The sequence below is a fragment of the Ambystoma mexicanum genome, chromosome 12 (genome assembly GCF_040938575.1).
Source record: "Ambystoma mexicanum isolate Mex_15411 chromosome 12, UKY_AmexF1_1, whole genome shotgun sequence".
Lineage (NCBI taxonomy): Eukaryota > Metazoa > Chordata > Amphibia > Caudata > Ambystomatidae > Ambystoma > Ambystoma mexicanum.
Genome location: NC_090936.1, coordinates 1,202,039,217 through 1,202,066,743, shown reverse-complemented (window position 1 = coordinate 1,202,066,743; position 27,527 = coordinate 1,202,039,217). Strand labels below are relative to the sequence as shown.

At 43.2% G+C, this 27,527-nt stretch overlaps 1 protein-coding gene across 10 annotated transcripts in view; it reads left to right on the top strand.

The window, feature by feature from the left end:
- Nucleotides 1-26,143, top strand: part of SLC16A7 (solute carrier family 16 member 7) — a 504,734-nt gene extending 478,591 nt beyond the window's left edge. For all 10 annotated transcript variants that reach the window (XM_069629859.1, XM_069629854.1, XM_069629851.1 and 7 more), the window contains one exon: nucleotides 19,890-26,143. In XM_069629859.1, the coding sequence (XP_069485960.1) occupies nucleotides 19,890-20,161 (272 nt within the window). In that variant the 3' untranslated portion in view covers nucleotides 20,162-26,143. The remainder of the gene's footprint in view (nucleotides 1-19,889) is intronic.
- Nucleotides 26,144-27,527: the final 1,384 nt, after the last annotated feature.

The window sequence follows — 27,527 nt, the reverse complement described above, 5'->3', positions numbered from 1 at the left end:
ATCAATCCTTCAGCAAACCGTCTCTTCAAGTGGCTATGTGTAAATCAATCTCCCATAGACTGGTCATCCTTCGCTCAATGGACTGGCATCCTTTCCTCTTTGGTCAATCCCTCAAGTTCTGTTCTCTCCAGATGTCTCATGTCCATCGCCCAATATTCAATAATCCTCTCCTGTAACATCTTTATGACCCCACCTCTGCCTTGTGACAGAGGGGTGGCTTTCCAGTCCCAAAGGTGGGAAGGAAATCACTGATATATTGAATAAAAGTCTATTTCGCCTTTGAATTCTAATTTCTGATTAAAATACGCAACATTATTATTGTGTTATTATTTCATTAATATAGCAGGGTCAACATGTTCTATGTACTAGCCAACATTAAAGATGCACTTGCTCCCTCACTTCTACACCTACACAGAGAACACCATTTCTTACTCGCCAAGAGTCAATTATCCCAAGCCATTGGCTAGTGGCGAGTGTACCTTTTGCACCCTGGCTATAGGAGTTGCAGTTTCGTCAACTACAAAGCAATGTAAAGAGGTCTTGCACGTCACACTTCTGCCATTTTGACAGCATCACTGTGCATTGCCCATTGTACCCCAGGGAAGTCTTTGAGGGGATTGTTTTAACATTCCCATAATCTCTGTTCATAGGAATAAAATTCACGAATTCGAATATTCCCCGTAAAAATAAAAAATAAAAATGCCAGCTCCGCGTTTACAGTGCATTCTACATGGACACACATTTCGAATACCATAACGCCGAGCAAGAGCAGCCCTTGTTCAGCATTATAGGTTCGGCGGTTGCGGGGGTGCCCCCCGATTCCATAACGTGGAAAGCAGGGGGGAAATAAAGCGTGCTACGTGTCACTTGAATTTCCTCACACTGAAGAAAGAAATCCATGAACTGTCCTTTCGGATCATGTCAGAGCGACGTTCTGCTTTTCCGCTCTCGGCCGATCCTGTGCGAAATTTCGCAAAATGAAACCTTCTCAACAAGCCACGCATGTCTTGTAAATACGCCTTATACTTCTTCCATATGCTTTACTTTGGTTTTGCATACAATATAACGATTTATTTAGAGAAATCCTTTATTCATTTCTATGTATCGTTTTACGATACCGCAAGGCGGGATTTTAAATATTTGTATTTCAAATCTTAGGCAGACTTTTTTTGTAAACTTTTTTTTTTTACAATGGCCACCATGGAAAGGGACAACGCACTAAGCTCGCCCTTCCTTGGAGGCCATTTTTTTAAAAAAAATGTTCTGTTGCAAAACAGCTTTTCACAAAAACAGAAAAAAATGCTTTTAGTACACCGGTTTTACGGGCCAGGGTACTAATAGCAATAAGGCCATTGCAGGGGGGTCATTACCACTTCATGTAATGCCCCAGGGCCTTCGCTAAGGGCCTCCCTTGGCTTGGGCTTGTAACTATGGGCCCCAGGGCATTACCTGACGTGTTAATGCCCCCCTGCTCAGGGCTTATTTCTTAGTTTGTGATAGTAGCGACTTTAATTAATGTTTGTCCCAAGACTTCACCGTGATGGAAAGTGTAGCATTATTCAGGAGTGGTATGCTATCCTGTGCTCACAGTGGCCTGGGATACAGGGTAATAGCAGAGTGAAAAATCAAATGCACGTATGTTCTAAATATAATTTTATACGGGTACACAGGGGGCTACCAGCAAGACCTATGGTAACTGTCCCAAAACGTAGATCAGTTACTGGCTATGCCTTTATATTATTGAATGCATTTCATCCATATTTCATATTGTGGAATGTATTGCGCCTTGAAACACCATTTGCTGTATAGGCACATTATAAATACCCAATACATTCATTAAATAAATCCATAAATCCGTGCACGACTTTTAAAATTGTTTTTATTTGTGAGTGGGATTATGCAATCAGAATAATCCTACTTTGTATTGAATTAAATTAAAAATAAATTCAGAAACTCAATTACACTGATGCCATATATACACAATTCCAATGAAATAAAAATCATTAAAAGCCATACAAATGAGTAAATCAAATTCCTATGGATTTCAGCAAATGTTTCCGCACATTTATCTAATGCATTTTTCAAAAATGACAAAAAGTGCCAAGCCCACATGCAGTGAATCAGCCCATGACAAATATAACAGAGCAGGTTTATCCTGAGAAAAGCCCTGGTCACAGAAAACACATTCTTTGTATCAATGTGTCCATCAAACATCAAACCTCTTGACGAGTGCTGCACAGACTTAGTGGAATAACTAAATAAAGCCTACCTGTCTTGCTCTGCATTCAAATCAATAGCTGAATGTATTGAATAGTTGGTACAGCAATGAAGCACATCTTGATAGTAACAAATTAAGTAGATTGCTTTGGGGTATTATAGAAGGGAAATGATACAAGGTCATGCAGAAAGAGTCATATATTGAAATTAAGTTATGTTAAGAGAAAATACATCTAGGTAAATCAGTGAATTGAGAGGACCTGATGTTATTTCAAATACATGTGATGGAAGGTCCATTTACAGGAAAAGGCTTTGGTATAACAGGTTCCGGATAATCACTGTGCGACTGGAAGTCCATACAGAATTCATATATACCCTGGAAGGAGGAAACTCTGGAAAGAATGGGGGTAATTGTGCCGGCCACCACTATGACTTTAGCCTTACAAAGGAGGTCAGTTTGGTCAATTTCGTTGATATTAGAAGCATGATCTAGATCTGCTGGGCAAGATGATACTCCAATGAAGATACTACAAATAAAAACCTCATCCTTTAGGAGAAATGTTGGCATGGGTATGCAGCTAATGCTACCACACTAACACCATTCCTACATCTGGGCAAGGAAGTGTGGACATTCCTATTCATGAATGAGTGAGAAGATTCCACCACACAATTAAGGAATGATAGCCATCGAGGATTCATCCGCACAGATTTTTTCTAAGGCTTTACTAAATGAATGATATCATTGGATAGGTAAAAAGCAAAGTCTCGATTTTACTTCAACCTGCCTCATTGCAAATGGGTTGACTTTGCACAGTATCCTAACTCGGAAGCTGCTGGTTATGAAATATGTCACTGTAATACCGATGCCATTGTGCTCTGCATTTATTGAGCGGTCAATAGTGTAGACGGACCCAAAGTATGGAAAAAAAAATTCATACTAGTGGATTCCCGGGGAACAATTACATCCCTTATTCTTAATACATAGTGATACTTTGGTCTGTTTGAGAACTGCGACTGAGAGGGTTCTTTAAAAAAAAAAACAGTTCAACTAAAAATGGATTATTGAAAGGATGTCTTCTTATACCCGTCCTTTTTATTTATATATTGTTGACTTAGCGGCCCGTCTTTTTAAAATAAATACCTTACTGCTGAAGCGTGCATTGCATCTTGTGGGGTGCATTTAAATGCACCAAACAGCAGTCCCTTTCACATGAATGGCAGGATTTTAAACACTAAAACAAAAACTGCCTGGCATTTTGTTTTTCAAGTAAAGTTAAAGAGCCATGTGGAAAGGGGCCTACCTGTCATAACCAATGGACAAACAGCAGTTTAATTTACAAAAGGAGGAAGCAAAGAACCCTGTCACATGGAAAACAGGATGTTTAGACATTGAAAAGAAAAACGGCCTGCACATGTGTGTGCAAGTAAAAACGGTTTCAAAAGTAAAAGTGAAAAAAAAAATATATCACTGCTCACAGAAAAATGTCAGGAAAACAAAACATGATGTGTGGGTTGACAAAGAGCGATGTATATAATGTTTCACCCACAAAACTCGAGTGACATTTGAAGAACCACTTTTTCTGCCTGTGGGCAAAACTTCCCAAAGGAAAACTCCCACTCTCAGCCTGGATGTCACATCTCCCATTTAATGACCAACCGCAATAAAAATGTCCTACTAAATGTCACAATTTCTCTTTTCATCACCTGTTTCTCCTTGCTTGTGACCTTCTTGGAAGTGACTACTTTTCTTCTCACTGTCCGAGAATTGTATAGGCCGTGGTGTGGGTCTTTGGATTCCAGCGTGAGATAGCCGGCTCTCTCAGCCGGTTAACGTTCAGTTTCCAGGAGCGTGGATCCAGGAAGGAGTTAAGAGTTCCAGGCTCGGATGATGTCTGGAATACCGTGGAACGAAGTGAAAGTGAATCCAGGAGGAGGCACGGAAGAAGGTAAGGGAAACGAACGGGGCTCCAGGAAACAGGAAAAGGGAAGGAAAGGGGAACTAGGAAAAAACGCAGAAGCAGACTCGAAGGGCACACGTCTAACAACTCCAAGCAGTTGTTTTGAGATGCGCAGAGCCGCGGAGGCGTGTCAATTTTCTAGGAAGTCGCACATTGAGCGCAGTAGCTAGAGCGCAGCGTTTCACGCCCGGCGGCCATGTGTTACGCTCACCTGGATTCCACAAGGACGTCGAACGAAGCTGGACTGCTGCGGTCTCCACCAGTGTGACTCATAGCGAAGTGATGATCGACTGCACTTGCCCACTCAGTTTTGTCTGCCTGGCCCACAGGAATATTTTCCTAAAAGTAGTAAAGGGGATTAGCCACCCGTGGTAAAGAGGTTACACTAACCCTATTTTCCCTGAAAACTTCAAAAATTCCCCTTCATAAATTCTCACCTTATGGTTTGGAAGGATGAACTCTCCATCCTGTGTGGAGTGCAGGGGCGCGTAGAAGTTCAGTTACTTCACTGATCAGAAGGTATTTGGCAGAGTTCCAGACAACAATGACTCCGAGGTAAGTAGTGTGTAAACTGAATGTATAGTTCTTTTAGAGTTCAAATGTCTGTTAATTCACTCTTGCTCCTTTCATACCTTTTCCCTTGCAGCGTGATCCAAGGAGTGAGGTTGCCTCGATGGATGAAGGTAGCGCTAAGGTAAGAGTCCGTTTGTACCAAGCACTGTCTAGCAAGTAATTTTGTTGCAAATGTAATTAACCAATAGTTCTCTATCTTCTTTGCAGGTGCGGCACCTTGCTGAAAATGTCTCATGTAGGATGGTGACCAGCGCTGCCTCGAGCGGTAAAATTCCGAGTAAGTATCTTGCGGCAAGTAAAAGAATGTCTTTGGCAGAACCCAGCTCACCTTTTGTTTGTTCTTGTCTTTTCAGATGCTGATGTTTCGGGCGGCGATTCAACGGGTGCTGCGCCGGGTCGTGGAGATGCTCCGAAGACAAGTGAGTATGGTGCGGCGCTGCAGCTGGCAATGCGACGCAGTTTATTTTAATGTCTTTTTCTTTTATCCACAGGTGCGGCTGCTCCAGGAAAAGATGATGACCAAATGGAAATCTCCTTGTTCTAACCTTCTCTTCTTCTTTCCTTTTCTCTAGGACCGGCGTCAGACACAAGACGGGTGTGGTTGTAGACTGGATGCTGGACTGCAGACACGGTGAGCGTTACGCTGCTAAGATGCAGAATAACGCGAAGCGTATGCTGCTCTTCGGGCGTGGTTTAAATAGCATCAAAAAAGTAGTTCCCAGCTAAGAAGTTCCAGTACCACACCCAAGCAGCAAAATAGTTCCTAAAGGAAAGTAGTCCCTTCATGGCCTCATGATGGCCTGTACATGAGTTCTTTGCAGGATGACCTGCATAGTTTAAAGTTGGCAATATGAGCCTGGCGCCTACGGTGCCAGGACTGAACCCATATAGCCCCTAGGCAGAGTTTTGGGAATTCCTGTGTCTTCTTGGGTGCCTGTTCCCTGGACAGATCGACCTGTTCCGGATGTCTGGGGGCAGGCATCGTGACACCATGTTGGAAGGCTCACTGAGTTCATGCCGCGATGCATCATGGATCATGAAGTCCAGAACGGACGAATTAGGCGGTTCATGACACTAAAGGCATCGTAATTCAGTGTTTCTCAGACCTGCTGGCTCTGAGAGCATGGACTTCAAGAAAGTCACACTTGGCTGGAGCACGACTAATATGTGTGAAAATGGGGGCACCCACTTCAAAGAGCAAGCCTCCAACATAAAGGAGACTGATAAAGTCACAGCCTGACCCAGGGAAAACAAATAGCTAGAAGGCAGGATGCAGGACCATTTGTCCCACATGAATATTCACAATTTATTTAAAGGGACTATTATCATTTAGGCCTTTTTCTCAGCCATGATTAGGTGGATGGATTTCATCTATGTACCTATTTTATGTAATTTCCAGACGAATTTGGGGATATACAATTCATCTTTTTGTGACTCTGGGAACTGTAATTTATGTTTCTGGCTGATCTGAACATGTTCCAAATGTGAAAGTTGGTGAGCGGGTGGAAAGTGACATTAGGGATATGTGTAATAAATTACATATTCATAACCATTGTGCTTTTTATGGAAATGGCAGAAAGGTGCCACATGGCCATGCTACATGATACAGATTTGGTGGTTGGCTTATCTAATTCCCCATGATTAGCTGAAACAGAACATATGTTTAGTTTTGCAGTTTTGCTGGTACAGTTATGAAGTTGTGATACATAACTAGTTTTTGCCAACAAGTTGAAAGGCGAACAAAGGATGATGACAAATGAAAATTGCCATATGTTGCTTCAGACCCCTAAAACAATCCTGAATTGGAGGCTTGGTTTGGGCGGAGAGAGAAGGGTAACTGTCCAATCCTACTGGCAGGGATTATTGAAGGGTACTTCCCCAAGATTCTAAAATTGGGGGTGTCATTGCTGCTATATAAGGGGGACTGCACTAGGACAGGACAAACAAAATGGAGAAAGACAGGAGGACAGAGAGAAGAGACAGACAATCTGGAAGGCTGCTGAAACTTACCATCTGGCAGCTGTAAGGAGACACCAGAGGAGATTGCTGAGAGAGCATCTGGGTGGAGCTGTCTATCTCTAGGAAGGTCCCAGAGCTGACAGGGTCCTGTGGTGGGGAGCGGGAGGCCATCTTTGAGAGTGGAGTTACCAGACCCCTATCTTTCCAGAGTGACCTGAGATGCAGCTGGCTTTCCTGAACCTTAAACAGAAGCTTGCTATGTAAGTAGACCTGAGCCCTAGCAAATTAAAAGGTGGGACAGCCTGCTCCCCTTGAATCCTTTTCCTTTATATTGGGTGGTAGGGCGGGGTCCTTAGCCTATTTAACCAAATATATTAATTTAATTAATTCCCCATTTGGCAGAACACTACGGGGGTAATTTTGTTAAAATTTGAAATTAACCAAACTTACTTCCCAGTGTGTGCTCAAAACTATAGCCTATACATTGATTGGGTAATCCTTGTTGTCCAGCTGACCCTGACTTCTTTAGGAAGAGAGGTGTCTTTGTTCTTAAGTCAGTCCATCCTTTTTTTCTAGCTTCCCCAACACCGGCCTTTCAGTAAGGGGGTCTGAAATCCAAAATTCCCCAAAGCATTACAATTTTCTGTATGACTTCCCAACATAGACCAAAGCAAGGGGCGGTCTGAAAAACAAAGCGATAAATCACCCTGTGTTTATTTTAAACCAAAAGTGTGGGCGAAATTATAATTGCCATATGTATTTTTACCAATCTTGAAATCCTACTGCTACCCTTTCAAGCCTGCAGGAAAATCAAAATAGCACAACATTACATAAGTGCCTTTGTTATTGATCAGTGTAATTAATTTGGGAAGTGAAATTTGCAGAAAGTTAAGAATTGTTCTTTTTAACTAACAATTGTGATTTATTTGTGCTGAGAGAAGTTGATTGTGCTGTGCCACGGATAAAGTGGTGTTTTTGACATTTCGTGCTAATTTCTATTACTGTTACTTTAAATAAATACCAATATATTTCCTGTGCAACGGCCTGGCTCATTGTTAGCTCATGGGAGAGGGATTCAAGGGGCATGATATCTGTCTGAGATAGGGCTAAAAAAAAGAATCTGTTAAATAGTTTGTTGCATAACCACTTGCGTCGGGAGGGAAGGAACTGCTCGTGTTGAGGGTGGTTTCTCAATAAACCATTACAATCTACTGAAAATATTAGGCTACACGGACAACGTGTTATTTTTATCTGACACTTATTGTCCCTCACATTCTTTTAAATGCTACTAATCTAAAATAACGTTCTTAAAAGGTCTACAAAAAGGAAGTGTCTCACTTTTAATTAGACATTTGATCAGATGGTAATTAGAATGAATAGGCAATAGAAATGTATGGATATTGTTTGTATGATCGAAAGAAGAAGCCGCAGAGATTGCCCAAAACCTTTTGCTATTGAATCAGCCTTGTGCATCTCTTACATGTTACCATATGTATGGCTGTCAGTCAAATATTATTCACATATTAATGCTTGGGGAAGAAATATCATTCACGATCATTGAATAAGATAGAAAAAGCCATCTGGACGAAGCTACTACATGTCCACACATAACGTAACCTAGAATTGATTCAGAATGAGTTGCAAATCTCCCGTTTAATCTTAAAGGTTTAGTGAAAGACCTACCGACGAGCCAGATATTTGCCAATTCATAGGAAGGATTTTAAAAGTCCTGATTTATGCGGGAATATCAATGGCAGCGAGCAATGTGACTGAACTTTCCAATTTCATGGGTTAAACCCATTTTTAGTCAAATGTTTTGCTAGTAAATTGCCTGGTGCCTTAGGAACAGGTTGGGGTCAAGAATATTTCAGTAAAAGGTATAAAAAAAGGAAAAAGGGAGGGAAAGTGGCAAAAAGAGGTGGCGAATTGAAGGCGACAGGGGAATGGGTGAATCTCCATTTTCACAAGCACAGACAAAATCCTGGAAACAAACATTTTAGACAATTTGAATGAAGCAATTCTCAATTTTATCACAGAACCCTTACATCACTTATAAAACAAAAATGGATGACAGGGTCAGAACCAAAGGCATTGGGCCGTGCTGTGAATTGGGCTGACTAGATCGCGTGGCAGTGTGATTGCCACCGTCTTATACATATATATATATATATATATTGTTCCATCTGCCTTTAATTCATTTAGCAGCACTTAGATTAGATTTACTCCAGGTTTGGGGAAAAAAGAGTTGTACAACACCCCAAGACCAGCTGATTAGACAAATTATGAACAGCTGACATTCAGACAGTTGAACATATATTAGCATGTTTCCCCACCCTCCATAACCATAGAGGAATGGTCTCAAAGGTGACATAACATGGACTAACGTGATCACACAATCTAAAATGGAGTTTCACTATAAAGTAGAAGACATTCAGATGAGTAGCAGTCTCCTGAATGTTTTAAGTGGTGGGTGATGCTGTACGAATCACTGACTCAGGAAACTCATACCTCCTAGTCCTCTTAGACCTTTTGACCACCTTTGGCTCAGTCGACCACCTAACAATACTCTCCTTCCTCGCCAATAGGATAAGCTTCTCCAGAACCCTCCTAAAATGGTTTGTGTCCAAACTTCTCAGCAGACACCCGGCTGTACAGAATGGCTCTTTCAGATCCAACCAGCTCCCAGTCACGTATGGTGTCACCCAAGGTTCTCTCCTCTCCCCGATCATATTCCATCTATACATGGAACCCTTGCGGACTCTCCTAAACAAGCCCAACATACCCAACCATCATTATGCTTATGACACTCAGCTGTACCTTAAAGTCAGTGGCCCCAAAGACATCGCTCACCTCCATGAAGGCTTTGTCACCATCCAAACTTTAATATCAAATGCCGACCTCAAACTGATCCCCTCCACAACTGAAGTCACTGCATCAGTCCTCGGACAAACAACTTGTACAACAATGGCTGGACGACATGCGTCTGGGAGAATTCACCCCACAGCTGTTAAACACGGCCACATCATCAGGCTTCAATGTAGACAGCAGCCTTTCCTTGCAAAATCACCTAGCCAAAAAGCTGCAGAGCGCATGGATACAGACCTCCACACTCTGAAACATCCACCCCTTCAACCACCAGCATGACATCCGCCAAGTGGTCCAAGCTCTTGTGATTTCACACATCAATGGGGGAAAGGCCTGCCTACTGTCACAGCCATTCGGCAGCCCACCTCATTAAAGGCACACACAAATGTAATTGCATCTCTCCTACACTGCCCACGCTTTACTGCTTTCCCGTCCCCGACAGAATAATTTTAAAAACTATGTGCATTATCTACAATGCAGTCTCCAACGAACCCCAACAACTGGTAAGCTAAACTCCACGCCTCATAGTGAAATCATCGAAATGTGGGGGTCTAAGCTAGCTTGTGAACAGAAGACTCACAAGCAGTCCTTTTGTTTCCACGGCTTGTAAATCAAACACGGCAAATGCTTGAAATCGCCCTCCATCCCCCAGTTCCTGAAAAACACAAAAAATAAAACTCTTTCAACAATACCAGTGGACAGATACAAATCCGGCCTTCCTCCACCAACAGTACTGCATTACTGTATAAAGTGGCAAACCCAAAGCTGGCACACTCCAGCTGTAATTCGCTCTACTGCTGTCAAGCTAGGTTCAGGCTATAAAAAATAAAAACGTGTTTTCAAGTTTTTATTAAATATTACTTTCTAATTATACTTTTGCAGGATGCACAGTAATCATGAAGTTATATGGGTAGGTTAATTATAATGAGGTTAAACATGTTTGTATAATTAATGGATGAAATTAGATTTGTGCTTCGTATGCCTTAAAAACACCCAACACCATTTTAAATAAATAAATAAATAAATAGATGGAATTAACTATATTAATTCATGTTTTGCATGCAGGGGGTGTCTAGATCTAGCACACGAGTTTACCCTATATACACACCGAGGCAGAGAGCCCTACTAACAAGTGGCAGACCCGCCACTTCTGCTCCCTAAAAGCTGGAAAATGCTCTCATCAAAAATGAGTTTACCTTGGACACGTGCACAGCCCCATGTATATGTTTCGACCAGTGGCGCCGGTAGACCAGCGGCGTAGAAAGGAGCTCTAGTCTTTTAACGCTTGATTTGGAAAGGAACTTTAAGGATGTTGTGTACTGCGTACACGAAGTACGCATGCGCGAGCAGCCACGGGGCTCGCGCATGCGCGTTAGTTAAATAAAGGCGGTGCCAGGCAGTTCGCGCCGGAGACCGGAGCCATCACACGTCTCCGGCGTGTCGTCCTTGCATGCATGGGTGCGTGTGGCTGTATGCGTGTGTGAGGGCTGGAGGCCGACTCCAGCACATACAAAATTGCTGAATAATGCCCGAAGAAACGCAAAGGGACTTGCAATTGCTCTTGGGTGCACGACAGGAACTGTCAGTGACTGCCGATGGTCTCCTGCTGAGAGGGCACCGGATTGTGATCCCCAGGTCACTCGTGCCGAAGGTCCTTCAGTTGGCACACAACGGACACCATGGGATGACCAGAATTAAGGCACGTCTCAGACTCAAAGTGTGGTTCCCCGAGTTGGAAAAGAGAGTGGAAGAGTATGTAAGGGCCTGCATCCCGTGCCAAGCAACGAGCCCGGCGGAGAAGGGACCCCCATTTCAGTCCATGGCAAGGAGCGATTCGCCCTGGGGGACAGTACATGCCGATTTTGGCTCGACCGGAAGAGGACTACACTTCCTAGCAGTGACTGACCAATGGTCCCGATATCCAGAGGTGGAACTGGTCGAGTCCCAGGCCACTGACCACACCACCCTGGCCTTGGACAAGATATTTGCTACCCATGGGTTTCCCCTCGAGTTATGTTCCGACAATGGGTCACCTTTCCAAGGACAATCGTTTGCTCGATACTGCGAAGAGAGAGGCATAAAACACCGAAAAGTCACCCCACTATGGCCAAGAGCCAATGGAGAAGTGGTGCGCTTCATGCGGACACTAAACAAGGTGTTTCACATATCCGAAAATGGTGGTGAAGACCTCCGACGGAATTTGTTCGACTTTCTCCGGGAGTATCGCACAACACCGCATCGATCAACTGGAATAGCCCCTGCTGAGGCACTTTTCAAGAGGATCCCAAGGGGACTCATACCGGAGTCAGAGGGGAGACAACCAGGAGTGATAGACAATGACCAAGTACAACTAGAAAGGTCATGGATAAACGAGAATGAAACAGCGCGGAGGAGACTGCCAGAAAAACAGATCGCGGTTGGGGATACCGTGCTGGTACGGAATAGAAGAGCAGAAGGAAAGCTGTCGACAACGTATGAGACCCAACCACTGGGGGTAACGCATGTGAAAGGTACAATGGTCACCGCAGCCAATGCCAGAGGAACCGTCACCAGAAACGTGTCGTTTTTCAAGCGCATCAAGGCCGCGAGTGATGAGGCAACAGCAGAACAAGTCCCGGAACAAGGGGAAGAGACAAGGGTGGAAGAAGCCACCCCAACTGCAGATCACGAGACATCGGAGGCCCCTAGTCACGGGGCACCCCGGTACCCAAGCAGGGCCGGACGGAGACTTCCCCAGAGGTTCAGAGACTCCATCATGGACCCTGCACCATAGGCGGGTAAAGGTGTCGTCGCAAATCCGAAAAAGGAACCAGGTTGTACTTCTGCAGTCCGTTGTTAATTGTTATTGTTTCTGCAGGGAAGTGTTAATTGTTTATTTCCGGGGAAAAGGAGGGATGTTGTGTACTGCGTACACGAAGTACGCATGCACAAGCAGCCACGGGGCTCGCGCATGCGCGTTAGTTAAATAAAGGCGGTGCCCGGCAGTTCGCGCCAGAGACCGGAGCCATCACACGTCTCCGGCATGTCGTCCTTGCATGCATGGGTGCGTGTGGCTGTATGCGTGTGTGAGGGCTGACCATGCATATTTCAAATTTTCAAGATTTCCTCGAATTTCGAACAAGTACCTTTTTAAGAGTGTAAATATTTTCTTAATAGCCTGAAATATACCTCAATTTGGGAATGGAAATGTTTTTGTTAGTGCTTAATTGTACTCCCACTTCAGAAAAAGGGACTAAAACAACACTTTTTCTTCAGAACCTTATCTGGATCTCTGGGGGCATGGATGCTTCTTCCGCCACTAATGAGAAGTTGCCACAAGCAGTATTACCATAACTCAACCTGGAGCTTCGAATCGAGCACTGTACAGAATGAGGCATGAGCCAGACCTGTCACAGGGTTAATTTTCATGACAAATTAGGCCACGCCCCTTCTCTTGTGACAGCTCATTCATGCGCATGACTGCTGCGCAACTGCTCAGCGCCTTGAGGCGTAGTGGCACTGCCAACATTAGGATCTGGAATGGTCTTAAACATGCCTTCACAATCTTAACCACATTCGCAGTCCACATGCATTTTTATTTAATTTTTTGCATTTTTAAAGCGCTCACACAGCTTGGCGGCATCGAGGCGCTGTTACAGGAATATGACTTAGTTGCGTATTTATAACACGCAGAGGTTTCTAAGCGCGGACCCGGGGATGGAACCTGAGTTGCTTCGTGTTGTCGTGTTTCCAAGGCTAGCTCGTTGCCGCTGAGCTATCCTCCCAGGACAATCATCATGGACGTACATGTTATATCCTTCCAAGCTCCTAGCAAGGTCTGAGGCCCCGATTTGGTCGGGTGTCATAGATGCATTCACCTGAAATGGGAATGGGCTGGCAAACCCCCCATGCAGTTAGCCTGACTCCCATGGAAGCTGTGGAGGTGCTGCCACCCCACAGCAGAGCCACCCGGTGACATTTGGGTGCTGACTTAAGCGGCGGTGGCAGAGCTTCTAAGTCACGTGCACCCTTTCAACCATTATCTTGCGTGATGTAACCTGCTTCCAACATCCAGCAGTGCAGCGGTGTGAAATGTACATAGACCTTGTAATCACAGAATGACTTTCATTACCAGAGCAAAGCAAGGGCCATCCTTTGCTTTCCTTTGGAACATTAGAATAACAGCATCTTTCTGGTTGTTAGAGTAGAATGAGGTATTTTAAGTTCTCCTGCAGCTTTCCCTCGGTGTGCAAACCCACAAATAAAGGCAGTCCTAAAGGTTATAGGGCCTCATCACGAGTTTGGCGGTAAGTTCCCAGTAAATCCTCCGATTTACCACTAGAATGATGTACAGTTACCGGCACTTGGTCCCGGGATTTACCAGGGAATTACGCGTGCTGGGATGGCAGTGCAGGTCCGCTTTTATTGGAGCCCATAGGACGTCACGAGGGGTTTTGCAGGCTTATCACGAGGGGTAATTCTTCTGTGGTAATTCTGCTGATTATTGGAGATAAAATGGTGGCTTTATCTCCAGGTTTGGGATGGAGCTGAATCCTCCACTTTACTGCCAAACTCGAAATTCGGTGATGTGTATCAGAATTACTGCCACTTCTTACTGCAGGTTTGAACTCGTAATGAGCCCATAATATGCACTGAAAAAAGAATATTATAGGGCAACTCTCAATAGCCAATTGTCACAGTAAATAAACATAACCAAACGTTGATGCCTGGAAGGTTTTGTGCAAATCATAATGGCAGGCACAGCTCTGAGCAACCCTCCAGACCATGGTTTTTCAGCCTGTCAAGCCATTTCACTACAGAAGGGGAAAGAACATTTGCAAATCAGGCCTGCTCTCACCTCTTTTGTTTTGCTATAGTCACCCCGCGTGGGACGGGTATGCTCAGAAGTGGGTCACGTGGCTGCTGGGTCTAGAGACCCAAGCTACTCCTCACTAATGAGGCCCAACCAGCCCGAAACATGTCTGGGGATGCTTTTGGTCTCATGTGGAAGGGGGGTGCCCAAGCAATTCGGGCTGGTCTGCCCCTTTTGGGGTGGGACCAAGCCTGATTTGAATATGGTCTTTCCCCTTTTGTAATGGCTTTTGAAGGCGAAGGACTATGGTGTGGAGGGTTGTCCAGGGCAATGGCAGTGGTTAAGATTAATTCTAAACCTTCCAGCCATCCCCTCTTTTGTTTTGCTACAGTAATTAAACATTACTCATATTCCCTAAGAAGGACTTGTTCCTAACCTCCGTTTCTGTTTCATTGCATAATTATTTTCCTCTCTTCTTATGAGAGCTCTGTGCAGTCATCCGCTGAACCCCCAACTCTAGACTCTTCAACTAGGGCTCATAAACTAGGAAAATCCGCCATCCTCCTATACAATTATATTCTAGAACAAGCTCCGTCCTGACATCAGATTCTCAAAACTGGTGATGAGCGGTGCAATGTGATTGCCATGGCTATATGGAAGGCCTGAACACAAACATGTTCTTTGTCTTTCAGGCGCATGCCATTGAAGCTTAACCATTGTTATGTCTACTGGCTTTGAAGACTGTGGATCACTTTCTCAGGCAGTGTGAAGTGCAAAGGTGTCCTGCATGCATCCCAAAGGGTTCCTGTCTTGACTTTCCTAGTTCTTAGGCTTAACAGGAAAGGTCAGACTTTGGATAGAGCTTAATACTCACCAAATATCTTTATCCTACTTTGATCATTTCCGTACGGGACGGCACAGCCTGCCAAACAGTCTGCCACCTCTTGCGACCCGCAAAACACTGGATAGAAGCCACAAACTATGTGCACGATAACACTTTACTACTTGTGATTCCCCCTTCCAATCTCACACAAGCGCCCTTTTTCTTTCACTACCCTGCTAAAGGTGCAGAAGGTTGTATAGATTCACACGAGCATTCAGCCTGCTTTTAAGCTCTCTCTGGAGCCTCTAGTGCAGGAAGGTGGGAGATGAGGTTGTGCAGGGAATGGCTGTGTGTGCTTTTACAGGCTGAGGGAAAAACAGAAGACTTAAGGCTTTGGTAAGTGGCAACAACAAGACTTCTATTAGTAAAAAGAGATAGGAATGGTTGAGTGTGGTAAAGACAGACATTCATTTATTTAAGGAGCTCAAAGAGTTGGGAGTGATCAACCTAGTTCACAGAATGTTCATAAAGGGCCTGGCCCCTGATCAGGAAGTTGTCCCGAATCCCAGAACTGGACTACAATGTCACATGTCCTGGTCAGACTGAGCTCTGTCTAACGTATCAGCGGGAACGTTAACAAGAAAACGTCATTCAGTTTTCGGGGTCACAGTTCAAGAGACCCTGTATGTACATTGCACATGAGTGTTGGCATTACCTAGCTGTATTCAGTCTCCTCAGTTGATTGCTGTAGCCTTCCTGGGACAGTTGCTATAGACTTCTTGGCATTTGTTGTAGTCCTAAAGGGCCGGTTGAGGTTGATGGATCCCTCCTGGGCCAGTTGCTCAAGCATTCCTGGCCCGGTTGCTGTAGCCTTCCTGGGCCAGATGCTGTAGTCTTCCTGGACAGGTTGCTGTAGCCTCCCGGGGCTGGTTGCTGTAGCCTCCCGGGGCCAGCTGCTGTAGCCTCCCAGGGCTGGTTGCTGTAGGCTCCCGGTGCTGCTTGTTATAGCCTCCCGGGGGCTGGTTGCTGGAACATCCAGGGCCGGTTGTTGTAGACTTCCAGGCCGGTTGTTGAAGACTTCCAGGATGGTTGTTTTCGTTTCCAGGAGGGTTGCTGTAGACTTACAGGACGGTTGTTTTCGTTTCCAGGAGGGTTGCTGTAGACTTACAGGACGGTTGTTGTAGTTTCCAGGAGGGTTGCTGTAGACTTCCAGGACGGTTATTGTAGTTTCCAGGAAGGTTGCTGTAGACTTCCAGGACAGTTGTTGTAGCCTTCGAGGATGCTAGTTGTAGCCTTCCAGGGTGGTGGCTGTAGCCTTTCTGGGCTGGTGCCTGAATCCCTCTCAGGCCAGTTTCTATAGCCATCTTGGGTTAGTTTCTATTGCCCTCCTTGCTACGGTCGCTTTGCATTTGCTTACAATGCTTCCAAGAGCCTATCAGTCTAAGCCAGTGGTCTTCAAACCTTTTTGGCCGGGGCCCCCCTGAGCAAAATTTGGGCAGGTCGGGACATGCCGAAATGCCAAATGGACAATATATATTTGCTGCCGTCACCTGCTCCCATCACAGTCGCTGGGCTCCCTCATTCCACTCCTACCCAGTCCCTGGTCTCTCCCCACCCCATCACACACCCTGGGCTCTCCCCACTCTGCTCCCACCACTATCCCATGGTTCCCGCCCATTGTGCTCCAACCATAGCCCCTGGGTTCCCCCATCCCGTTACCAACAGAGTCTAAGGGCCAGTGGTGGCTGGTGATTTTTTTAAGTGGAGGGGCATAACTATTTTCCCCAAAAATGCCATAGCGACCAAGCATAGTGAGGGAGCCCGAACCAATAAAGAGGGATTCGGGGGGGCGTTGCACCTTGTGAATGTTTTTTAAATAATGGGTTAAATGGTGCATAGTAGAGCATACTTTTAACAAAAAAATTGGTAAATAGCCAAACAGTTTGCAATTGGTGGTGGGGGGCCCAGGGGGCAGGCATGACATTTTTTACTGGACATCTATGATAGATGTCTAGTAAAAAGATACCATCCCTGTCCCCTGGGCCCCAATGGGCCTAACACAATCAACATGATTATGCCTGTATGCAAGGCGCTGCACGTTCATACAGCAATCACTCTATCATTCACACGAGCATCCATCACCATACACTCACTCATAACATAAGCATACACGCATCCATACACATGTTTAAATAAAAACAATGAACATAAACCTACCTTCTGCATTGGCCTGCGTGTGGGTGCTGAAACGCCCTGCTCCAGGCTGCTCTGTCCGTATGTGCGAGGAGGCGCAGGAGCTCCCCCTCGGACATACAGACATGCAGTGCCCCAGCCAGCATTTCCAATGAGCTATGCAATGATGGCGAAGCAAAACGCCCCAGCACTTGCATGGATCAATGAGCATGTGCGGCTGGGGAACTAAACTGAACTGTCAAAGGGAAACAGGGTTTCCCTTTGACAGTGCAGCCAACCCAGGAGCACTCAATCAGCTGGAAAAAGCAGCTGAGGGAGTGCTCACTGTTTCACTGGGCTGGCTCCTTAGCTCCTCCATAATAGGTGAGGGGCCACTGGGTGGGCACCCCCTCGCCTTTATGGATGAGCTGCCAGGCTTGGACTGGCCTATAGGGCAATGCCTGTACCAAAAATGTAAAATGCTAGCGTGGGCCAGTCAAAATGGGCCACCATTTGGGCCAATGTGGACCAGTTTGATGAGTTCCTTAACTATGCAGTTAGTAATTTTGACCATTGTTGCTGAATATATCACAATTTACTTACATTTTACAAAAAGCACCCCCTTTAGTACTATTGAAACAGTGGGCCTCATTACAACCCTGGCGGTAGCTGTGTCGGTAAAACCGGCACGGCTGCCGCCGGAGTTGCATCCGGGTCCGGCACCCGCAAATGGCCAATTACCGGGTCATGCCGAGTTAGGCGGACCTGATAATTGCCCTTTCGCGGGTGCCGGTACCGGTAAATCCCCATTCCCATTTGAGCCCCATAGTGCTCAATGGGAATGGGGAGCTCGGATGCACCGGCACTGTTAAATACGGTGCCGGGGCATCCGACGAGCTGTGCTCGCGGGTGCCGCACGGCCTGCCAGGTCAGACCTAGCGGGCTGTCAGGCACGCGCAAGCACAACTCGTACTATGACGGTACGGTAGCAACGGTGCCGGTAGCTTACCGGCACAGTTGTTACCATACCGCCATAGTTGTAATGGGGCCTAGTCTGTGACTTAAGGAATGAATATCCATTTACAACTGCGGGCCACTTTTTAATTGTTGCCTGAGACAGTTGCATGCTTGAGCCCGACCATGTGAGCCACCCCTGCCCATTTCTTCCAATCTAAAAAAAAATGAAAAAAAATTAATATATATATATTTATATATATTTGTATATTTCATGCTGAGCTCTCAGGCCCCCCCAGGTATGCACCCACGGACCCCTGGGGGGTCGCGCTCCACAGTTTGAATACCGCTGGTCTAAGCCCTTCTGGGAGCCCCCTTGTGTGGGTTCTCCCTGAGCCCTCTGGCTCATGTCCTCAGTATTTGTTTGTCATGAAAGGGCATTCACATCCCTCAGATGCCAGGCTATTGTCCATAGATGGCTTCCTTAATGTTCTCATGGTATCATAAGACATTGCCCCTACCACTTTCAGGACCCTCGTAGACAAGGGTCTTCAGCACTCTAGCACCTGTATCTAGGCTGCTTCCCAACTCAGCCCCTACTGGTTCCACCACCTGCCTCTTGGTATCCCTCTGCCCCTTGGCATTTTTCTCTCACCCCTTCTTACACCGCCTCTGTGACCCTCTTTACTCTCATCTCCCTCCCCAATCTTCCAGTGTTCGTTTCTCTTCTCCTTTGTTCACTTCTGTCTTTCCGACCATGCCAAACTGTCCACTCCATCCTCCTTGATCTTTCTCTGCCTCAGCTTCTCCCTTCGATCTCCCTCCACAAGCAAACCTTCCCTCTCTCCTCCACCTCCATCCATTCTGCAGATCTTTCCCTTGTCCAGAAAAATACTGTACTGTACCATCAATGGCAGCTGGTGATTTTTTTTGATTTGGTGGGGCGTAAATATTTCTTACAAATCTGCATGAGCATCCGAGTGCACCGAGGTAGCCTGAATCAATCTACAGGCCTTCAGGGGGGTGGGTTAAAATGGTGCAATATACTTTGTGCAAATTTGCGTAAAAAACCAGACCTCTTTCAATCAGTTTTGTGGGGTAATTTAGAGGATCTGATTGGGCAGTGAACTGGCCATCGTCCCTGGCTGGTCCTGGATACTCCAATCCCATTGTCCCCTGACTAGTCCTTGGTTTTGCTTCTTTATACTATAACAACTTCAAATCTAAAGGCACCCAATAATGTGAATGCTACTGTCATTCGTTGTCCTTTTATAAATAGTTTTTGTTCAAAACATATGTTATCTGCTATTGCCAATAAAAGTGAAATACAAAAGTTCTGGCACACCACTCTCCAGTCTATCAAGTGCCACGTCCTTTGCATTTGAATATCCGCTATATGGAAATTGTAGTTAAATGTTCACACAAACGCCTGTGCCAAGTCTTTTTTCATTTTTAATGTTCCGATATGACTCTCGTTTGTGGTGTCTTATATAAAATTGCATTTAAGGAACAATAGTCCTAAGCAGCGAGCTGATTTCATGTGTAAGATTAAACCAGAGCTTTCTTTGTTTTTCAGGTTGGTTGGTGGATATAACTGGTGACTACAAATACATGTACTTTGCATGTGGAGTCATCGTCATCGTCGCAAGTATTTGGCTCTTTATAGGCAATGCGATCAATTACCGAATGTTGGAGAATGAAAAGAAACGGGAAGGTGAGAAGAAACAGGAAGGAGGCAAGGCGGATCCAAAGGAATCGGAACCACTGGCTACCAAAAATGATGAGGATCTTATAATAAAGGCTTCCAATGATGTCGATGATCCCTCGTCTAAAGAAACCAGTATTTAACTGGACATAAATTGTCGACATGTTTCAACCCTTGCTGGAAGTATTTTATCAAAACAAAATGTGAGTGGAGTATCGGATAAAAAGGGACATTCTTCAATATCAAGGATCCAAATTAAAACTAAATCCCACCATGCATTTGTATGAGATTTCAGGAGATTGGAGACATAATTTGATCACATTCTTATGGGGTCCAAAGACATGTTTAGAGCTCTTTATCAAATATTAACCCCACTTTTCAGAATCTGAGTGAGTCACCATTTGCTGCTCTTAAAATACCATATGTCCCAACTGAAATTTGGAGTATTAAGAAAGAGGAAGCCTTATTGATCTGAACTTAAATAGCAGCAGAATTCCCTGGAGCAAATACATGATTTTATGCAGGCTTACTCAAGTCCTTGAAGACAAAACAAAGGTGTACAAAGCACGGATAGTAAAAGTCCTCGCTCGAGGTGCCTCAAGAAGTCAAGGTATGCTTCTGGACTGGTGAACTTGGTTCAAGAGGATTGGCACATTGCTTGCAGTGTAATCCTCTCTACCATGGCTTGTATCATCCTCTATTTCATGATCTTGGTCAAACGATAATTTGGTCATAGCAAAGGGCAACAGCAAAGGTTCTGTTCTGCTTGTTATGGATGGAAGCAAACATGGCATCTCTCTTCGGCCACATCACAATCAAAACCATTTTTCCTTTGTTCGTGTTCGTAGGTGGTCTGAGGACTGAAGTAATTAATGGGAAACTCACCAGGTTGGAAAAGGAAAAACAATATTTAAAACATGTTATAGATAACAACGTAGGTGCTCTCAATTACTTATAAAATCTTCACAAATGAAAGGCTTTTTAAATTTCAATATATTCCTTGTTAAAAATGTATTATGTGTCAAATATCACCAAACCGTTAAATAACTGCATAGTGATCACGTATAACTCCATAAAGAGTAGAGTTTTCTTTTTTTCATCGTGCAATATCCCATTCAGGCCACAGGAATCTCCTGATCACAAGTGAAGCAAGCAGATGCACGTGTCATATATCAGTTGTCCGACATTGCCCGAACACGCTGAAGACCGCAACCACTCAGATCAAACCGCTCGTGACTCTGTAGAAATCATTTGATTTGCCACACAATGTTCACTTTTTTTCAAATGATAAGAGTCTTCTGCAGCTGAGGGAATACATAAGGATGCGTGCAGCCCTTTTAAAGTACCCTATGCCACCATGTTGCTTTTTGGATGTGGGCTTTGTGTGTGATTACAGAGCACAGACATGTTAAAGGAATCAACTCAGTGAAGTATTGGCATAGTTCCGACACTCAACATAGCATAAACATAATCTTCCTGGGAGACATATTGTCTCTATTAAGGTTCTGGTAACTCTGTCATCACAGTAGAGTTTTTCTAAAGTGCCTGTGATGCTGTAGATCCTGAAACCTGTCAGGAAGGGTATATAACTCTGCTGAAGGCCTGTCCTCTTGAGAACTTCGCCGAAACAGCTCAACTCATTTAGAATAAGCATCATGAGAGACAGCTTACTCAAGCTGAATCATGTGTCTTTGGCCTTTTTTGGGCAAAACATTGATATGGTTTGCCAGTCATTGAGCTTCAGATGGCTTGAAGTGGAAGCTTTGCAATAAATGTTCAAGCTTAGATGAGTCACCACCTCAACCATCTCAAGTCAAACAAAATATTGTTCACGCTTCCTTCTTCCCTTAAAGTGGTTAAATACATTTCAATCAGTAGAAGTGTGTGTGTGTGTGTTTTACACTAAACTACATTCCTGTATGTAGAGGCATCTCTCTGTATAAACAATGATATTTTGATGTATCGATATACCCCCCCCCTAGACATACACCATTATGTCAATGTCACTCTGTCTGTGCATACACCCGCCCACCTACCTATGCATCTGTCCTTTTCATTCACTGTAGGCATATGTTTGCATAATTGGGGACCAATCATTTGCTCTTCAAACATTTCTCAGCAACATTAGGGGTATTAGCCTATTCACTTTCTTACCCTGCAAGCCCGATTTTGAATTCTCAAGTGATTTCTTTGTGCCAATTTTATGTTCTCGCTTGTATTTAAATATTTTCAGTGAAATATTTTATTTTAAAATATAAATTAAAATAAGCGTCAAGCTGTAAACTTTGCTGAACGCATTGTGGAAATTAACACACGGAATGCAGGGTTTTGATACATTGTACTGGACTAACTGGAAGTGTTATGCAGATGTGGAACAATGCATAGGCTTTCTAAGTCACATAGACCTCATCAGATGGGGTGGAGGGAAACACACGCTGAACGGTCCACCCCATAGCGAAAAAAGGGAGACACCCCAGTTTAAACTTCATTGGATAAAGAAATAGTAGGCATGAAATACAGGTCTGTGATAGCTGCCTTATCTGCAGGATCATAAAACCTGTAACAGGGAACACAAATAACATGGGCATTAACACGGAATATAGATGGTTTTACTTCCAAAGTGGTTGCATCGTTGTGGATCCACGCAGGCTTTTAGCCAACGGTGGTGCACTATAACAGCAGACTTTGCCTGGTGTAATGGTGTACATTTGTACATTGGATTACACGATGTTTCATATTCTGATGCGGTCTTTACATCAGGGACCACGTGTACATTCGTATTATATTTTGAAATCTGAAAAAATACAGTAGTATTTGTTTTCTTGCACATGTGAGTTTATGCCTGTTGAGTATTGGAGTTTATTGGAGTTTTTGTTTGTTTTAAGTATGTTTAAAGGCATATATGTCCTGTGAGGTGTGCATGCCATGATTCTGTTACATACTTTGTTGACAATTTGTCACATAATATGTGATTTGGGAAAAGTGGATTGTATAGAGAAGCATTATAACAATGTTTTACTTTTGCCTTCATTGTAATAAATGGGGTACATTTTCCAAGCACAGTTGACAAGCATGGCAGGGTATGATTGCAATGATACGTAACTTAAAACATGTGTGTATATATGTGTGTGTGTGTGCGTGCGTGCACGTGCGCTCCTCAGAAAATCCTGAGTGGATATTTATCAAATCTTAACATTTCTCTTCCCATGTCCCCCCTTTTAATTATTGGAATATAGCCAGAAATCGCTGACTAATACTTTGAAGCTCAATTTATCAAAATGGTTTTAAATATCTGTGATCAGACGTCCCAAAATATATCTGCGCATGTGTAAGGATGCATAACTTGAGCTCTCTTTTAAAATACACAACTTGGTACATATAGTCATTGAAATCTACTATACGGCTACATTGAAAATCTGTTGTAAGCACTTGTATGCTAGTACAGACAGTTTTGTATGTATTAGCAAACATTCCAAGAGCCGAAGAGACATTTAATATGCACAGCCAAGATTTCAGCTCAATTGAAGTAGCAAAAGAGGCGTAAGTAGTGTGCTCTGATTTACACCAGTTGTTCTCTTATTGGGACAGCGATGCGCACATATGAATAGACGCATTAACCGCTGATACCTGCAATGCACACATACACCATTAAACCATCTACGTTCTAGAACCTGAAAACTGTTCACATTTAAAGGTATGTCTGAGCATGTTTAGGTTGCAAGCACTTGCAGGAATTACATTGAAAACATACTAAGCAACCACAAGAAAGGTGTGCCAATGCAGAGGAAGTAGCCAAATTCATTCAGGGACATCGGACACTATGCAACAATGTATTATGAACCATGCAATGAGAAAAACGATCAAGATACAGAAGCAAATTGAAACTATTAAAGTCAGTCTCCATCCTGCAGAATTTCCATGGAAACTGAAACTACGCTGAAACATGTTGATCGGGCAAATAAAAGGCATAATTCCAATTCATGCTGTTGTGTTTTGTGACCTTTCACAGTCATTGTTTGTGGATATTTTAAAGACAATCTCTGTAACACTTCACATCATTTTTTATACCTATTTGCACTTAATTCACAGACAATCAGCATATACAAATATGAAGGATAATACATCAATATGTAATAAAGTATACTTAACTTCTGTTCTGTAATTCAATGAAATTTGAAGGTACCAAGTAATACTGCAAACCTAAGGCCAAAGTCAGTGTAATCTAACTTGTGTTTGTTTTACAGAGTTTAGCCTTCAGCTATAAATATGCCAAAAGCTTTTAATTCCCATGTTTATCTTCTAACAGTATTAGCTACATATCTTGGGGCTGCATACCGTGGAGGGTACTCTATAGACATTCAAAAATAACTGCAATTGTAGTGGAGAAGTCAGCAATTGTTATTCCCACAGCAAAACCACTTTTCAGAATCATACGTGGTTTACTGGCTAGTCCATGAAGAACACTCAAGCATACCTCGATCCATTAAAGAAAGGGTGACATCCGCCAGGAAGAGTAGTAATTAATGGCCGTCTGCGACAGCCCTTTAAGAATATGTGCCTTCATGTCATGCCAGAAGAGGAGGGGCCTGCATACTTTCTTTTCTTTTCAAAATACAAAAGCAGTGAGTTCTAGAAATTGTTCATTATTACTTCTTAAATTCCTCTTTCGTAGCACTATAGCATTTGTATTGTATTACATCCTTTTACAGTAATTATTTTTTTATTTATTACTTTCTGTTTTAATTTCACTTCTTTAAGATTTCTGTCCTGATCTTATAACGAGGCCCAATGTTTATAATGCTTTAACTTATTTCCACTATCCGTATTTCTATCATTCCATTGTCGTACAGCGCTTCACTGCTTCTCTAAGCCTGATCCGTGCTTTAATAAATAGCCAAAATTAAAATAAAAAGAAGCCTACACAAAGCGGTGACTTTACATATGTTCTCTATGTAAACAAAACGTCCTTTGTGATTGGTTTTTAGGCCATCCGTGGAATTCCCATTTAATTTTGACCATCATTCGATCGGAAGCATATTAACCTCTGGAAGAAATGTACACATTTCAACAAAATTCTCAATTTACCTGTTGGGATTGCACAAGTAGTACATTTCCTCCTGATGAAGATGTTCCTGGTGAAGATGTTGCACACAGGCGAAACATGTGCCAATGAATAAAACAATATAAATTTGAGTAATCCGTATCAGCTCCTGCAAAACCAATAACCGATGACTGGTTTTTAACTACTTTGAAAAGTTGATAGAGATAATGTTGGAACACTAGAGAGTGAGCATGTTGTGTAAAACCACTAGAGTTGTTTGTAAAGAAATAGTACCCCGTTATGCAACTGTCTGCATTAATGTTACATTCAGCCAATGTATTTGGTCACAGTTTAATTGATCTGTCAATTGATATTGATCTATATTTGTTTCTTTTAAAAGTAGGGATGTCTTGGCCTAACATTTTAGGGAAGACAACAGGTATTAGAAATTAAACGTAACTGTCACAAGGTGACATATCCTCAATATAAAATATGTATTATGATTTTTGTATCATTACACACACATCGATAGCTCAAGCTTGTCAACGGAGACACTGTTCCATTTATTAAACTCTACCCCCGTCAGTAATTAAAGTTCACCTTTTGGACTCTATATATTGTACTGTGATAAAAGTGACTATTATAAGATATATCTAGTATAGGTCAATGCAAGAAGAAAGCTTTGTTGGGCATGTTATTGAGGGTGTGGGGGCATTAATACATCATATTGTGAATTTGGCTGGATACCCTTGTCTTCAACAAATCTATTAAACAAATAGCAGTTCTTGCCATATTTGTTCAAAGGCGTTCTAAATTAGATGTTTGTAGATTTTACTTGCATATTCACCTAGTATTAACTGTAGCGGAGTGAAGATATGTTATCTGTAGCGTTAAGTCTGGTACTGGTGTCATCCAGTCCTTGTCTTTCTTGTGAAGCAAACATTGTCTTCTTTCCTTCATGCCTCCAATTATTTGTGTTACCGTGGCACCATCGGACAAAAAGTCATAATGTCATGTAAAATGCTGTTGGTTTATTGACTGAAACTCCTAAAAATGTTTAATAAATATGCAATGTGTATCTGTTTCTTGCTGTACAAGTGCTGGTGAACTTTACAAAAACAATAATTCCTTATTTATAGTACGTGTTGACAGCTTTCCCCTTTCACAAAGTGGGGGCAAATAGAGGAGTGACACCTGGTGGGAGAGGCCGAGATGGCCACAGAGGACGCAAACTGCTATTGATAGTTTTCTCACGCGTTCCCCCAATCTGATTCAGGGTTAGAAATTGAGTTGGGCTGGGAGTATTTAGCTCCTGCTTGTAGCCTAGAAGAGCCTTGTTAGATTGACACCAACAGCTACCGGGAGCTACTTTTGGCTCCCCAGGACAACTGATGTTGAACAAACTCATATGTGAATTTAACTATGTACGTTTGGGACGATCGATAAATGCACATTGGGACAAATCTATACAACATTTAACGCATATGGGGTCATAAATAATGGGCAAAATTATGTTACCAGCTTATGTGCAAGTTAGATTTGCGGAACGCTATTACTAACTCATCGTTCCCCAGTGGTAGCTCCTGGTCACTGGTTAATGCTGGATACTCATGAGCTGCTTTTAGCTCCTGTTTATCCGGTCTTAATTCCGAGCCCTGTGATTGGTCTATACCTCTCCCCCAGATGCGTAATGTGGTTAGTCAAAGTAACACGCAGACTTTGAATACGTTTGAATGGGAAAAGAAATATACATATAAATGAATATTTCCAGAACAATGTATTGGACATATATATATAGTATTGGCTTTGATCAACACACAGCTGAACTAATAAGGAGACAAAAGCAATAGTGTGCGCATGAGGAGCAATACAATATCATCTTGAGAACTCTAGAGTCAGAGAGGGTACATCGTCTTTACAAGAAGACAGAAATTTGAATACTTGATTTCAGCTTGGATAAGATCTACACAAGACACTACACACCCCTGAAGAATGTCCCACATTTTTGTGACAATGGGACAGAAGCTTGTACAAGTTGGGAATTTGAAAAACTAAAATACGAAATAGCCAAAACAACATTTTAGGCTAGGGGACTTAGCGTGATTAGGTCACACGGGTCTGACCAGAGGTCAAATTGAATCGACTAAAGCTGATTTACTTGTGTGATTTTATAATTGGTTGTTTGTTTTATTTAATATGACCATTTTTTATGATGACTTTTTTAGCAATGAATTGTGTATAACTAATACAATTTGTATTTTTGAACTTCATAGTGCTACTTACCTGTTAGATAGGATACCCATGTGAGTTGTGAACTTCTTTTTGTAGAAAACAGGCATTGCTCCACGGAGTAAGAAGTTTGTGAATCCCCTACTGTGGTTTGAGGCCGCTTTGAGAATAGTGTATAAATACATTACCACCATGTATCCCTTCCTTTTGAGGTACCAACCTCACAGACAGTATTTATT